The 15,409-nt window shown below is 35.7% G+C and overlaps 1 protein-coding gene across 2 annotated transcripts in view; it reads left to right on the top strand.

Annotated features, from left to right (window-relative positions):
* The window catches only part of LOC144980033 (uncharacterized), a 65,988-nt gene that overhangs the window by 39,200 nt on the left and 11,379 nt on the right, over window positions 1-15,409 (top strand). For both annotated transcript variants that reach the window (XM_078927494.1, XM_078927495.1), the window contains exons 24-29: window positions 76-201; window positions 1,759-1,858; window positions 3,031-3,116; window positions 3,837-3,994; window positions 5,472-5,583; window positions 6,997-7,059. In XM_078927494.1, the coding sequence (XP_078783620.1) occupies window positions 76-201; window positions 1,759-1,858; window positions 3,031-3,116; window positions 3,837-3,994; window positions 5,472-5,583; window positions 6,997-7,059 (645 nt within the window). The remainder of the gene's footprint in view (window positions 1-75; window positions 202-1,758; window positions 1,859-3,030; window positions 3,117-3,836; window positions 3,995-5,471; window positions 5,584-6,996; window positions 7,060-15,409) is intronic.

Genomic DNA, 15,409 nt, shown 5'->3' with positions numbered 1-15,409 from the left:
TGAGTGAAATTGAAAGCAGGACAACATTTCTATGATCAACAACTTACCTTTTGAAAACCCATTTTTTTCCCCCAGTTGGATGCAGCTCTAAAGAGACTTCATACATCAGACAACAACCGCCAACCTTCCCAGCTTGCTAATGCTGTGGCCAGTAGCCCTCCAGCCCTGGCTCTACTCAAATGGCTAGGGTTCCATTTCCAGGTTGGAAACTATGTGGAGATTATCGTGTCTCTCTCTTTATTGTGTGCCGTTATCAATGGTTTTGGAGGGTTTTTTAATTTTTCTCGTCTCATCTTTTTTCTTTCACTTTTTGTTTTGCTAGTTTATTTAATTTATATTTGTGTTGTTTTTTTAAAATTTGAATTCTGATGAATTATTTTTTAAATTATGATTATTTTACTTGTGACTCTAGCCAGAACAGACGTGCTTGGTCCCAATATGTGAATTCCCTGTGACCGTGACACTTTTATGCTGATGTAGCATAGCACATTATAGGTGCCGTACTAATGTACAATGCTACTCATACAAACATTATTTTACTTTTTTTTTTGGTTCTTGTTTTGCTTTTTTTTTTATTTGTTGTTTTATGCTGGCCACTTTCTTTTTTAGTCCTTTCTTTCCCTTTTTTAATTTCTTATTTCTGCTGTATTTTTTGGGGTTATTTTTGATATTTTTTGTTCTTCTTTTGGTTTGTTTGTTTCTTTTTGTTTGTTTTTTAAATTTATATTTGTTCCTTTTTATTGGTGCTTCCTTTTTATTGGTGCCGGTTCTGTTTGCTTAGTGTAAATTTTGGTTTTGTTTTTAGATCATAACTCTGGATTGTCAAGGGCGATGTATTGAATTTCTATTTCATGTCATTTAAGATGTTCTTTTGTTTAATGAAAAAAATTAAGCCTCAACCTTTCCTTGTTATTTTTTATTTTTAAAATTTCATTTTACTTTATTAATCTCCCAAATGTTTAAGTAATAATGATCAATCTGGGGAGCTTGGGTGGGGTGACTTGGGCAAGTTCACTCTGCGTGGCAGTGAGAAGCATACATAATACACTGTGGTTATTTCAATGCATAAGCTCTAGCGCAGGACCATGTCTGAGATTGATGCAATTTTAGCTTTGTAATGAAATAGTTGTGTGGGTGTGTGGTCTAGTGGCATGACACTCGCCTTTGGACCAGAAGGTCCACGGTTCAAGTCCTTGACCAGTGCATAGTCGAGTCCTTGGAAAAGGCTCTTTACTTACATTCTCTCACTTTACTCAGGTGTAAAATGAGTTCCTGGTTGTTAACAGCATTGTCTCTGTCGGAAAAAAATTGTAATATCGCCTAACAGGCATCATGTCTCATCCTACATGTTAACCCTCTCCTTACCATCCATAGGAAAATCGTCACATTCGTTACGATGTAGCCAACAATTTTCTTATTCTGATTTCATTTTGTTATAGCTATAGCTGTAAAAATTCGACACTGTGTTGCATCGCTCATTTTTCTGAACAAAATATAAAATATACTCGTTGCTAATCTGTTTGAAAAAAAAATATATTTTTGAGTTGGGCCAGGATGAAGTTTAGGGGTAAAATTATGAAAATAGCTGGTAAGGGGAGAGTTAAGGGACTCTTTATAAAGTGCTTTGATCATGTTTAGTGGATATTGCAGTATATAAATGCTCTATTTTAAATTGTTTTGATCCTAATTGATATAGTGTCTACTAGCAGTAGGTTAGAATTTAAGAGAAGTTATTTTGTCATCCTTACTTTAATCCAGGCCAAGGGAGCAGAGGTGACAAACCCTTACATTATCTATCCCCATTGGAATACAGACGAACTTCTCATTCCAGCGTACGATGCCCTCAAAGCTACTCTAGGTATCATAATTATTGTCGTTGTTAGTATTGCCATCAACAATCAGCATCAGCATCTGCATCGTCATCCACATCAATAATCATGATTCATCATCCAGGAATTATGTTTAATAGTTAATTTCTTTTGTTATGAAAAATAAATATGAACATTTATCTAGTAAATTTCCATGGATTTACCATGCATGCTCAATGCGCTTCACAATGTTCCATTTATTCCCCAAGCAGGCCATATAGAACCCTTTTTCCATTTCATACATTACCAGTTGGGCTGTTCAGCATCCATTTTGTAATAACATTCTTACAATATCCGTCACGGTTTATAGCCATGTACTTATTCACATCTGAGTTGAGTGGGATAAAATCTGTTTTAAGTGCCTTACTAGAGGACACACCGATGGGATCAGAATTTTCCACAATCATTGTCATCCATCACTTAACATGGCTTGACTGTCGTTACGAGATGAAACACCAGACTGTTGAACCAATAAAGATAAGTATTGAATTGTAAGCTTCAATTTATTAGACGAAGTCAGATACTGTGGACGTTTCGGGTTTCCCCATGATGTCCCATTATTGTTTTTGTTTATTCACCTTAACTAGGCCATTCACACATATCTCATTCGTCCTAAGTGTTTTATTCATCATGATTTGTTGATGAAGGGGAAACCCCAAACGTCCACAGTCAGTGGCGTGGGATGCTTACAGTATAATGTGGTGCCAGAATCAGAAGAAAATGACTTAAAATCATGCTATATTTATTGTAAATACGAAAGAAAGATAAAAAAAAAAAAGAAAAAAAAAGAAAAGAAAAGAATTACTCAAAAAAGTAAGAGACGGTAATACCATTTCTCAGTTTTTTAATTAGTTGTTAAAATGATATAATCCATGTTTAAAAGATGGATGTGGTGCCAGGCACCAAATCGACCAATATAGCCACGCCCCTGTCCACAGTATCTGTCTTTGTCTAATAAATTGAAGCTTACAATTCAATACTTATCTTTATTTTTCCGTCGAGCTTCAAGCAGCAACATTTTCATTACTGTTGAATCACTGAGATATTTGAGAGAGAATAAGATGGTTTATTCCTTTCAGTCTCTCGTTCTGTAGAATATCTAGTCTCATGCTAGTCATGATAACTGTGCTACTTATTATTTTCCTGTTTTTTAAACCACCAGATATTGCTTCTAGTCCACCCTGCATGAGTGCATTATGCGATGCCTTGCCTTTGTCTCAAGACAACTTGTCCTGTATCATTGACTTGGTAAGAATTTGTATTTATTGACAGTTTTAATTCGCAGAAGGTCTGAGCTCGATCCCCAATCGAGGTAGACTGATCTTTTGGTATGGTTTTTTTTTCTTGTAATTTTCTTTCTTGCTTTGGCAACTTTCATACACACTTGTTCAGATCTTTATTTTAATTTTCAAGTCTCATGCACAAAAATGGATATAACAGCTTCAAGAAAGGACAAAAGACTAAACATGGAACATTTCAAATTCAAAACCCTTTTTCAGACAAGTAAAAAAAAAACAGTTAAAAGCTTATATTTTATTTTAAATCCAGATAGTCTTTGTATCTTTTTTAGTCTTTTTAACACTTTTTATTGAAAACGGGTTTTGATCCTGAAAGATTCAGTATTTAGTATTTTGTTCTCTGTTGAAACTGTTATATCAATGTTTGTTCATTACTTCTTCCAGTTTATAGCTTCTAGTACCCTAGTACTCACTTTAACTTTGGGTTTGATTGACAAGTTTTCTTTTAAATGTCTGGTTTCCAAGATTGGTTTTTGGACTCGTCCATCCACTTGCTCAGCCACACGACAAACCTGTCATAGGAGATGTGATATACTGAAGATGTAATTCTTCTCCAGAAAGTATTGACCAACAATGAAATTAAATAATTAACTTCAAAATAGAGCAAAAGGACCACATTCTTGCATCTTTTGGACTGATTGTATGAATTTCGTTTTTCTCTTTTCTCCAGATGAGCATCATCAAACATGCCCCAGAGATTCAACTAAAAGTGACAGATCTGTCTGTCCATCCTTTGTGGCATTTCACAAAGACCAGAGCTTTACTCGCAGCTACCGGGTTCCATCAAGTGGGTTTACTGCTCACCTTCAAAATGATGTCTGTCCATAAGTAAGTGCTATCTGTTATAGTTAAGATCTGGCATTCATGTGTGACTTGTCACATCAAATTGGTATTGTGTCGTAGTGAAATTAAAATGATCCAAAGTCAGGAATTTTGGGTTCACAAAATGTTTGGGACTCTATTTATTCTAATTTTACTCAACACAACACATAAACTCAACCCATGTTTCATAATTTGGCTGTAGATTAGATTTTAAGTCCTAATATCACTCCAACATAATACCGTTTTGAGGCAGTCGGTCACAATGGACCTTTAAGTGTTGCAATGGTCAAAAAGAGAAAAAAAGTTATAAAAATCCAGTTGATTTTTACACCTTTTTAAATACAAATTAGATAATTTATTTGAATAATTGGAAACAAAAATTCAGCTTTATCGATGTCTCTGAATTTAGAGGATAATTACATAGAAAAATGTCCTGACTCAAAAACGAAAACAGCTAATTTTTCAAAGTAAATAGTGAATCGTATCGTTTGATATATATTCACCTACTAATTATAGCCGAAAAGTTGTATATGTGAAACAGTGTTAGACAAAACAGAAAGCAAAAGTAAAAAAAAGAACAATGAAAACTCACTCCAAAAAAAACTAGCCTGCCTTGATTAATGACAACTCTTATCTCACATTTCTGACTGGTCATTTTAACTCACTCAATCCTAGAGATTTTTGCTACTTTTCAAAATTGGAAAAAAAAAATGTATTGAAAATGAGCATCTATCTACATAGATAGTTTTATTCAACTACTATTCACATATAAAAACTAAAAACATTAGCTTTGATACTACGCCTATAATTTGTCTTAGAAAATTGTAATAAATAGGCATGGGGTAAAAGTAAACCCGGGTATAATACGGATATAGTCAGTGTTACGGTTGAGTGAGTTAATGTAAAATCATTGTTCAACATTGTTTAGCCCTACATAATATTGTTTTGAGAGGATATGTCACAATTTATTGTTTAATATAATTTCCACTCCCTTCCTGAAACAACAACATCTGGTGTCCATCTACAATTGATGTAGTCCTTCATCTGTTATAAGAGTCTTGTCTCTATCGCCTGGAGGTCAATATGAGCTTTTTTTAAAAAAAATGTAGCTTTTATATATAGCAATATCCACTAAACTTGCTCAAAGCGCTTTACAAGGGCTCCCTGGCCAACAGCAACATTTAACATGTAGGACAGGACGAAAAGCCTTTAAGGCGATATTACAATTTTTTGGGACAGATACAATGCTGTTAACACCCAGGTACTCATTTTACACCTGAGTACAGTGAGAGAATGTGAGTAAAGAACCTTCTCCAAGGACTTAAGTATGCGCCGAGTGAGGCTCGAACCCAGGACCATCCAATCCGAAAGCAAGTGTCATACCACTAGACCACATAGCCGCATAATATGCAAGACATGTCAATCGTTTTGAGATCCTATGGTACAATTTGTTATTTGATATTATTTCCAATCTCATGCTCAGACAACTCCTGGTGTCCATGCTACAACTGATGTTGTCATTCAGCTGTTATAAAAGTCCTGTCCTTCTGTATCGCCTGGACGTCAACCTGCTGGGCAGGGCAAGTGACACAAAGGTATGACATGAGAAAGTGATGATGTCCGTAAAAAAATGAGAAATAAAAAAATATGAACATTTATGCAGCGCACTTCTACAGTTTCACCATGCTCAATGCAACGCATCCATTTACGTCATTTAATCCCCAAGCAGGCCATATGAACCTAAATTTTCATTTCCATTGTGCAAGTTGCTTTTAAGAAATCGTTTTGGTCTAGCGCATCACTGTATTTAGCAAGGTACTCATTCATATCTGAATGAATTGACTAAAATGTTGTAAAGTGTCTGTCACAAAGCTGGGACCAGAATTTTGCAATGGTTGTCACTCATCTTATCAACATTTCTTGACTTTTAGTTATAAGACAAGGCACCATAGTATGGATGTGCTACATGATTGATATAAATTCAGATAACCAAAGTGGGTTATCTTTTCTTCTTTTTTCTTTCATATAAACCTGCTGACTCAGTAGGATTGATGCATTATTGTTGAACGATGTGTATCCCCCCTCCCCTCCCACCCCCAAAAGGTTTGGTCACTTCCTAACAATCTGAAGTGCATCTTTAAATTGCTCAAAATTTTTATACCAGCTGGTAGATTAATTCAGTATTCAATTTTCATTATTATTATTATTATTATTATTATTATTATTATTATTATTATTATTATTATTATTATTATTATTATTATTATTATTATTATTATTATTATTATTATTGTTATTTTTATTATCATTATTATTATTATTATTATTATTATTATTATTATTATTATTATTATTATTATTATTATTATTATTATTATTATTATTATTCAAAATATAAGCGGAACGTATTTTTTGCGTTGTTTTCCTAACCCCTTGTCCAACCAACACTGGTTAGGTAGTTGGGTCTTTTAAATTAAGGGGATAGACTAAGGTCCCATCCAAAGTGCAAAAGGAAATTTCTATCTCTACGGGCCTTATGGCTTTAAAGACTGACTTTTTTTTTCGAAACAAATAGTCATTCACTAGTAAGTTAGCTTATTAACAACATATCTAGAAAAAGAAAACTCAAAAGAAACTCAATCACTCCTAGTTCAAAATTTATACAGCTTTACAATACTCATTAAATTCAACATAATTTCATATATAAAGCTCGCAAACACACCCTTCCAGAGTGTAGCAAGGGTAATAATTTTTTCTTTTAATTCACACTCATAGCCTTCACAATTTTCAGTGGCGTATTGTCTTTTTGAATCATCTAAAGCAATGAATTTTGAAATGTAAAGTCACCACGATGCAGCAAAACATTGCTATAACGATAAGAAATTGAGCAACACGTGTGTGCTTGATTTTTAAAACGAACTATAGATTCTTATTGTCTTTTTTTTTTTGGTTTATTTTACAGAGATCATACATAATATGAATGTTTAAATGCGTGTATTCATTCCCAGAGTTCACAACCTGAACAACCCAGGCTCCCATCGTTGACACCCCTCATCCTCCCCAGGAACCAGGTGTGTTTATTTTTCTTATTTATTATCGAAGTATTGTTTTTCAAGGCTGTTGCCTCCTCCTCCTCCTCCTCCTCCTCCTCCTCCTCCTCCTCCTCCTCCTCCTCCTCCTCCTCCTCCTCCTCCTCCTTCCTCCTCCTCCTCCTCCTCCTCCTCCTCCTCCTCCTCCTCCTTCTTCTTCTTCTTCTTCTTCTTCTTCTTCTTCTTCTTCTTCTTCTTCTTCTTCTTCTTCTTCTTCTTCTTCTTCTTCTTAAGTAATCAAATACATTAGATTTAATTTAATTCAAAATGTCTTTATTGTCGGAAATATTTTGTATTTGACTCTCAGAATATATCGGAGTAATAGCAAATAAGAAGTAAAAACAAATAAATAAATACTTGTATTAGATCTTTGTGACCTTTCTCCAACATTCAAATTATTATACATAAATGTATGTACAGTCCACTCCGGATGATCACAACTCGGATAATTGCAACTTTCTTTTAATCGCAACATTTCCCAAGAAACGGAATTAATTCTATATAAAAGTCACTGGTTAATTGCAACAAACTTCGGTTAATCGCAACAAATTTTCGCCCTGAAAAGTGGTAAATTCAAGAAATCAATCTAACAAAATATCATGATTAAATTTCATCATGGAAGAAATCGTGATAAATTGAAAAATCGAGAGTGAGCGGGATTTAATGCTACAGTATTGTTTCACAACTTTATTAGAGAGAGAAAAGAGGGGCTTTGCGTAATGGGTTTGTGATGTAATCTGTAGCCATTAGATAGGAGGCGAGGGGGCTGGGTATATTCTTTACAACAGGTAGACAATGACAGTTGTAAAGAGAGACTGAGCGATATCCTTTGTTTTGAGATTGACAATTGTGCATTGTGATCAATGAGTTTGGTGAGAATTCTATTGTCTCTCATCACGGCTAAACTATTTGACTCTTACAAATGTTAAGAACAAAAGAGTGAAAGTGAATCCAATCTGAATAAGACGTAGACTTGCATCAAAGCTGCTTTTGCTTGACAAATCTATACAGGGTTGTCATATGTTTTTTTTTTTTATTCAATCATATTGCTCAGTCTGTGGTGGACTAAGAACAATGTTCACAACAATTGGTTTGTTTTTACCACTAATGTGTAAAATGTTGCAATAGTAAACTGGACACTCAGCTTCGGTTAATTGCCACTTTGGTTAATCGCAACATTTTCACTGATCCCAAGGTGTTGCAATTATCCGGAGTGAACTGTAATATCAACACAAGTGAAAGGAAAATTTATTTGTGTGTGTGTGTGTGATAACTAAAACCCAATCCCCTCCATGAATTATGCATGTACCTTGACACAAATTTTGTAAGTTAAACTAAAAATTTAATTTTAAACATAAGGTTTTACTCCGACATAATACCGTTTTGAAATAACTCGTCACATATTTCGGGAGAAGGACATTACTTCCGAAAAAACATTGTCTACCTGTACAGCAAGGTACAGAGTGCAGTCATCGGTGAGTAAACAATTAATGGTCACTTGACACGGAGATGTGAACTAAATGCCGTTACATCAGATGCGCGCACGTTTCGTTTCTGAAGGCAGATTACGTAACAAAGAAATTTCAATTAGAATATTCAATTTTATTAGGCTTAAGTTGGATGCTTTGTAGTCTGATTTCTAACATTCAAGCCAATAATATTTTTAATTTCAAATGTATAATTGATTTGCCAAATTATTAGGTAGCCGTTTCTCCTCATAATTAACAAAACAAAACAAAAAAAAATTAAAAGTACTTTAAGAATATAACCTATTTTGTTACAAAAAATGTGATGTTAGAGGCTGGGAATGTTATTACAGTTTACGTCATTAGAGGGAACATTAAGGCGTTCAATATATATTTGTTCCTTCCTCAAAATAAAATATCTCAACCTGCTTATTGTAATTATTGAACCTTCTGTTACTAGCTATTGGCATTTAGGAGCACACCATATATTACAATTGAAAGATTCATAAACTAACCTGATGAAGAACTTTGTTCTATAATGTACAAATTTGATTTGCAGTATTTATCTTTTTTTTTAAAAAAACGTTTCAGCTGTCGTTTTTCAGTATTCGTTTTTTTTTTTATAAAGTGACGAGATTGGTAAATTGTATGATATAACGGTAATCTTTCTTTTTTGTTTTGTTTTGGTTGTTTTGTTTTTGTTTGTTGTTTCTTTTTGTTTGTTTGTTTTTTGTTGTTTTTTTGGTTGTTTTTCTTGTTTTGTTTTTTTTTGTTTGTTTGTTTGTTTTGTTTTTAAATTATTTTTTTTGTGCCAATTTCTTTGCTTTGTGCGATATGAGATACTATCTATGTCAATTTCTTCTTTTGTTTGTCATGATTATTAGATAGATATTCCTTACAACCCCTGGTAGATAAGACAAAATTAAAATTATCAAGAACTATGATATATCATAGTCTAATAAGTAATGTTGTTATCATTAGGGCAGCTAATTATTTGAAGCAAAATCGTTATTGAAGACAATAACACTAAGCAAGTAAATCAAAAATTTCCGTCAAAGGTAAAAAAAAAAACGACGAAACATTTTGTTTTGTTTTGTTGATTTTCACGAAGTCCATCTTTTTTATCTTTTCTTTCTTTTAAAAAAAATCTTTTGTCCAAGCTCAATTCAAATGGGATATAACTATTTCTCAACACCAATAGTAAGGTGATAACTTCACCAAAAAACATTCCAATTAGGCCACAATACCATCGTCTACTGCTCAATCCAGATTCTCTCAAATAGTGGGTGAAGGGCCTCGGCATTTCTTTCAGCATCAACTTTTAGAGCCTCCGGTGGAATCTGGTCTGGTCCAGCAGTTTTCCCTCTTTTCATCTTGTTGATGGCACCCACAACCTCCGCTATCGATGGTGGATCATAGCTAATTGGTAGCTCATTCCTTTGTAGGCAAAATTACCGGTGGTTTGTCTGGTGATGGTCTGTTCAGAAGGCAGTTGAAATGGTCCCTCCATCACTTAGATTGAGCCTCTTTTCGAAAAAATAAGTTTTCCTATCTTTGTCTTTTACTGGTACCTCTGGTTTCCCATATTATTTCCAGCAAGTGTCTTGGTAGTTTGATAAAGGATCCTCGTGTGTCCTCCTGTCGCTGTTGCTTCTGCTTTCTCTGCAAGTCTGTTCATGAATGCTTCCTTGTCTTTCTTCACAGATCGTTTGACTTCCTTGGCTGTGATTCGATACTGCACCTGTGCATCCAGTATTGAAGCCCTTGTTCGACTTGCATTCACTTGTTCCTTCCATGTTCTCCTCTTTTCAATAAGGTCCACGGTGGTTGGACTTATCCATTCTTTATGTTCCGATTTCTTTACACCCAATACCTCGTGGCAAGTTGTTATGTAGATGTCCTTGATCTTTGCCCAATGTGACTCTACATTAACATCTATGTCCTCCTCGAGATCAGCTAGGGGTTGGAATCTATTACTCAGTTGCAGTTTGAACTCTTCATTCTTTTCCCCATCTAGTGCATTCTCTGGAATTTCTTCTTGTGTGTAATCTGGTCCCATGCTTTCTGAGTCGGAGCTTAAGCTTTGCCAATAGCAAGTTGTGGTCTGATCCAACATCTGCCCCTCTCCGTACTGTCACATCTTCCAATGAACGTCTGAATCTTCGAGAGAAACAAAAATGATCGATCTGATTCTCTGTCAGACCGTCTGGTGAGGCCCAAGTTGCCTTGTGTATCCTTTTATGGGGAAGCACTGATCCTCCAATCACCAAACAGTTAAATGCACAGAAATTTGCAAATCTCTCGCCATTGTCGTTCATTTCTCCCATGCCATGACGGCCCATGATACCTTCATAACCTACGTTATCCTGTCCCACTTTAACATTGGCATCTCCCATCAATATGTTGATGTCTTTCCCTGGCAACTTATCAATAACTTGTAGCAGACTATAAAATGTATCTTTGTCCTCATCTGTGGCGTCATGTGTTGGGGCATAGATCTGTACAATGTTCATGTTGATATTCTTTACTCCATGTTGTAAAGGACGCGATAATGATCCTTTCTCCGTGTTGTTCCCATCTTCTCAGTGACTTCTGGGCAAACTTGCTTAGAATTATTCCTACTCCCTGTGTATGAATCCTGTCCCCTCTCCCTGAATATAAAATTTTCTCCCCAGACTTGAGGTGTTTCTTTCTGGATTGTATCCAGTGGGTTTCGCTTGCTCCAAGTCTATGCAGCCTGTATCTTCTCATCTCAGTCACAGCTTGAGAGCTTTTTCCTGCTTCATACGTGGTGCGATCGTTCCAAGACGCAATCCGAAGCAGCTTGTTTGGCGAAGATGTCATCGGTTCAGCAGAGTCCTTTCGGCTTTGTCTGTTGTCCTTCATAAATTCTGTCATTGCAGAAACTCTTCGATCACCCAAGCTAAAAAAAAAAAGGATTTGATTTGTCCGTCTGTGTTTCTGTAACAATTGGGTGTTAACCATGACGGCCATGGTGTTAACCCTTCGACAACCCCCAACCTGGAGGACCGGGTGGCTCAATTTAATCACCGCAGCATGCATCATTAAAAGCTAATTATTATTATTATTATTATTAATATTATTATTATTATTATTATTATTATTATTATTATTATTATTATTATTATTATTATTATTATTATTTGTAGTAGTAGTAGTAGTAGTAGTAGTAGTAGTAGTAGTAGTAGTAGTAGTAGTAGTAGTAGTAGTAGTAGTAGTAGTAGTAGTAGTAGTAGTAGTAGTAGTAGTAGTAGTAGTGATGGTGGTGGTAGGAGTATGTAATGGTAGCAATAGTGGTATTGTCATCATCATCATGATTATTAATTCATCATCATATTCTTTATTATTATTACCATCATCATCATCATCATCGCCATCATCATCATCATCATCATCATCATCATCATTATTATTATTATTATTATTATTATTATTATTATTATTATTATTATTATTATTATTATTATTATTATATTGCTAGTAGCAGTAATATTATTATTCTTTAGTTGTTTTCATACAAGTGTGTATGTGTTGTATATTGCATCAATCATAGGAGTAGTTAGTTGTTTTCCCTACATATCTGCCAGCTAAAATTATCGGCGTTCGCTTCAACTGTTATGAGTGACCCATCATCTCAAAACGGTATTAGTATTATGTAGGGGTCCGCCGAATGCTGAACCGTGAATTTAAAGCTGATCAGAAATAATATGAAATTTTAGAAACTATACATCAATCAACAAAAATACCCCAATTGCGTCTCACAGGAGTAATTATAAATTCAATTTTCAGCATATTATAAATCATACCGACTGATATAATGCCGTCTTGAGGCGATAGGTCAAATTATAAGCCTCTTTAGTTCATTGAAACGTGTTAATATTTTTTTAAAAATAAAATAAAATTTTAAAAAACGATGGATGCCAAAACACACATCAGAATTTAGAACCGTGGTTGTTTGTTTTTAATCACACTAAGAAGGGCTGGCTGTGACAGACTCTACTACCATCGGCTCAAAACTGGAACGCGTCTTCTGGATGTTTCTCCCCGCTCCATGTGTTCTTACTCTCGATTGCCGCGTCGTCCGCTTTTTTCTCCTCGATCGCTGTGTTCTTACGCTCTGTCGCTATGCAATAGTGGTACAGCAAATCTCTGCCCAACTTTCCAAGAACAGCGACCGTCAACAATGCAAGCATCACGTACAAGGTTAAATACAGCGTTTCGGCTTCCACGTTCAGGGATATTCCATCACGTCTCGGCTCACACTTCGTCTCGTTACTTGTTTCGAACCCCTGCCGGCACGTGCATCTCCTACCCCCTGCCGTGTTCGTGCAGTTGTGTTGACACCCGCCGTTCCTTCCGTCCTCGCATTCGTCTATGTCGTCGCAATGAATTTTGTTGCGAATTGCGTAACCCGAATTACAACTGCACCTCACGCCGTTATTCGTATCCTTGCATACTTGAGCACATCCGCCGTTGTTTGGGTGACAAGAGTTAACGTTTATGTCCAAAGCTCTTTTACAAGCAGTCTTGTTTGCCGTAAGCATGTGTCCGGCGGGGCACGAACACGTCCTGTTCTTGTAACCCGTCGGAATACATATGTGCGAACAACCGCCTTTTTTCGTCAAGCACAAGTTTCCGACGTCAGACGTTGTCATCTGACACATAGGGAGTCCTGTTTCTAGGCAGTCGATGTGACGAATTTTATATTTGATTATCATACAAGTTTTGTTTTTGTTACTCCTGGACCAAAAAAAATCTGTTTCCGGATCCAGCAGAACCTTATCAACGAAGTCGAGCATCACATTGTCTTCAATGGTGACTATGTCAGATTGACGGAAGTTGGATGTCCCCGTCATTTCCCGACAATATTTAATGGCGTTTATGAAGCTAACTTTTTTGTGAATCAGCTTTAAGCAAATATTTCCTACTTTGTAGTAGGTCCACCCAGCAGGACACTTTCCACTGACTAAAGGGTTTCCTGACGCACGAAGAATAAGAAAGCACGTGGCGTGACAAACGACAAGCCGTAATGTCAAGGTCACGCTGTTCATTGTCAGAAGCGGCTGGGTGAGGGAGAGGGGGGGGGGTGGAGAAAAGAAAGGAATACAAAGATTACAACACTTTTTTTTATCAATGACATTAGTATACCACATACATGGGATGTATTAACAATTAATAGTTATAAATGAGATAAAAATTCCCTTTATCCTCAATATACATTTTTATACAATAATATATGCAAGTAAATAGATAATATACAATGGAAACTGATTCACACGTAACAGGGACATGAATAGTGCTTAGGCCACTGGGACCCCCCCCCTCCCCCCCCCCCCTTTGGGAGTTTATGCCACTAAGTTTTTTAAATAATAGAACTTATTGGCCATACAAATTCCACTGTTACCGTAAAAATAAGTGTCATTTAAGAGAGTTATGGCTCTTTGAAAAAAGTGAGTTGTGTCCCCTTGCAAAAAAGAGACAACATTTCTTTCAAAGGCTCTGGAGACTACAATATTAATTCAAATATATGCAAATTGGGTATCAAATTGAAGGAAATTGAATATACTATCAAACTATCTGCACAAGCTTTCAATTTGTTAATATTATATAGATTCACAGAAAGTGAAACAATTTGTCAGTAATCTCATGAAGTGTCATATCTAAACTAATGGGCTATTTCAGTGTTTTACACAAAAATTATTTTAAATATGGCCAAAAACAGCATGTTCATTAAAAATGTAGCACTGAAGAAAGCTATGGCCCAAGCCTCAACAACAACCTTCATATTTCTACGTCACAGGAAAAACTAAAAGTGTACGCAACCCTTAAATTTTTCTCCACTTTGTGGGATGCCAAATTCATCATAATTTTCATTCTTTTTAAACATGGTATTGATGTCCAGTTGTCACATTTAAAAGTAAGTTGAAGGTGTGGTAAAAACAATAGATATATCATGAAAAAAGACTAATTTGTTCACAACCCAAGTGAAACATCATTACCGAAGACTTTTGAACGAAATCGCATTGTTATATTATGAAGAATAATTGATACTCAAAAGGGATTCTTGATTCAAGATGCAGTAAGTACATAAAAACAATATCCTTATGTGTTTTGCAAACATGCTTTACTCCTTAACAGTTTGCACTGCTCACCAATTTATTACATATCCTCATCATCAGTAGCAAAATCCTCTTCGTCCTCTGAAGTGTCGTCAAGGAAATCACTGTCAAAGCTATCACTACCATCCTCGGCATATGTATCTTCGTCAGTACTGGTGCAGCTTTCTTCATACACAATTTCCTGCAACTCATCTGGAATGAAAGCATCTTTGAACCACTGTACTTCCAATTCATTTGCAGAATTTCTCTGCCAACCGTTATCCTCTGGTTTTGGAATGCTAGGATTCTGGCACACTGCATTCCTCCAAATGAGAGTTTGAAAGTTGGCTCTTGATATATGCAGTGACAATACTTGACTACAAGGAGGCATCTGACACAGATCAATTCCACCACTGCATGAGATGGTACCTTTCTTTCCTTTGAAACGCTGGCGAACTATGCCATACCTCACTTTGTTGACACTTGTCATGAGGTTTTGCCATACAGCTTGCACACAAATGACTCTAACATGAGACAGTCATTACTCGAAACAGCTGCTGATGTTCCAAATCTGGAGAACAGAATTCTAAGATCTTCCTCCTTTTGAAGAAATTTTAGAGCTTTCAGCTTTCCTTGCCCAGCAAAGCAACTTGTTGTGTCACAGCCTGTGAATGCATGGACACCAAGTAATGCATCACACATCTGTTTAGACAAAGTCTTTGCTATCTGAGAGACATTGATTTGTCG

The sequence above is a fragment of the Berghia stephanieae genome, chromosome 9 (genome assembly GCF_034508935.2).
Source record: "Berghia stephanieae isolate SIO BIC M18660-M18661 chromosome 9, UCSD_Bste_1.3, whole genome shotgun sequence".
Lineage (NCBI taxonomy): Eukaryota > Metazoa > Mollusca > Gastropoda > Nudibranchia > Aeolidiidae > Berghia > Berghia stephanieae.
This window is presented reverse-complemented; position numbering and strand designations above follow the sequence as displayed.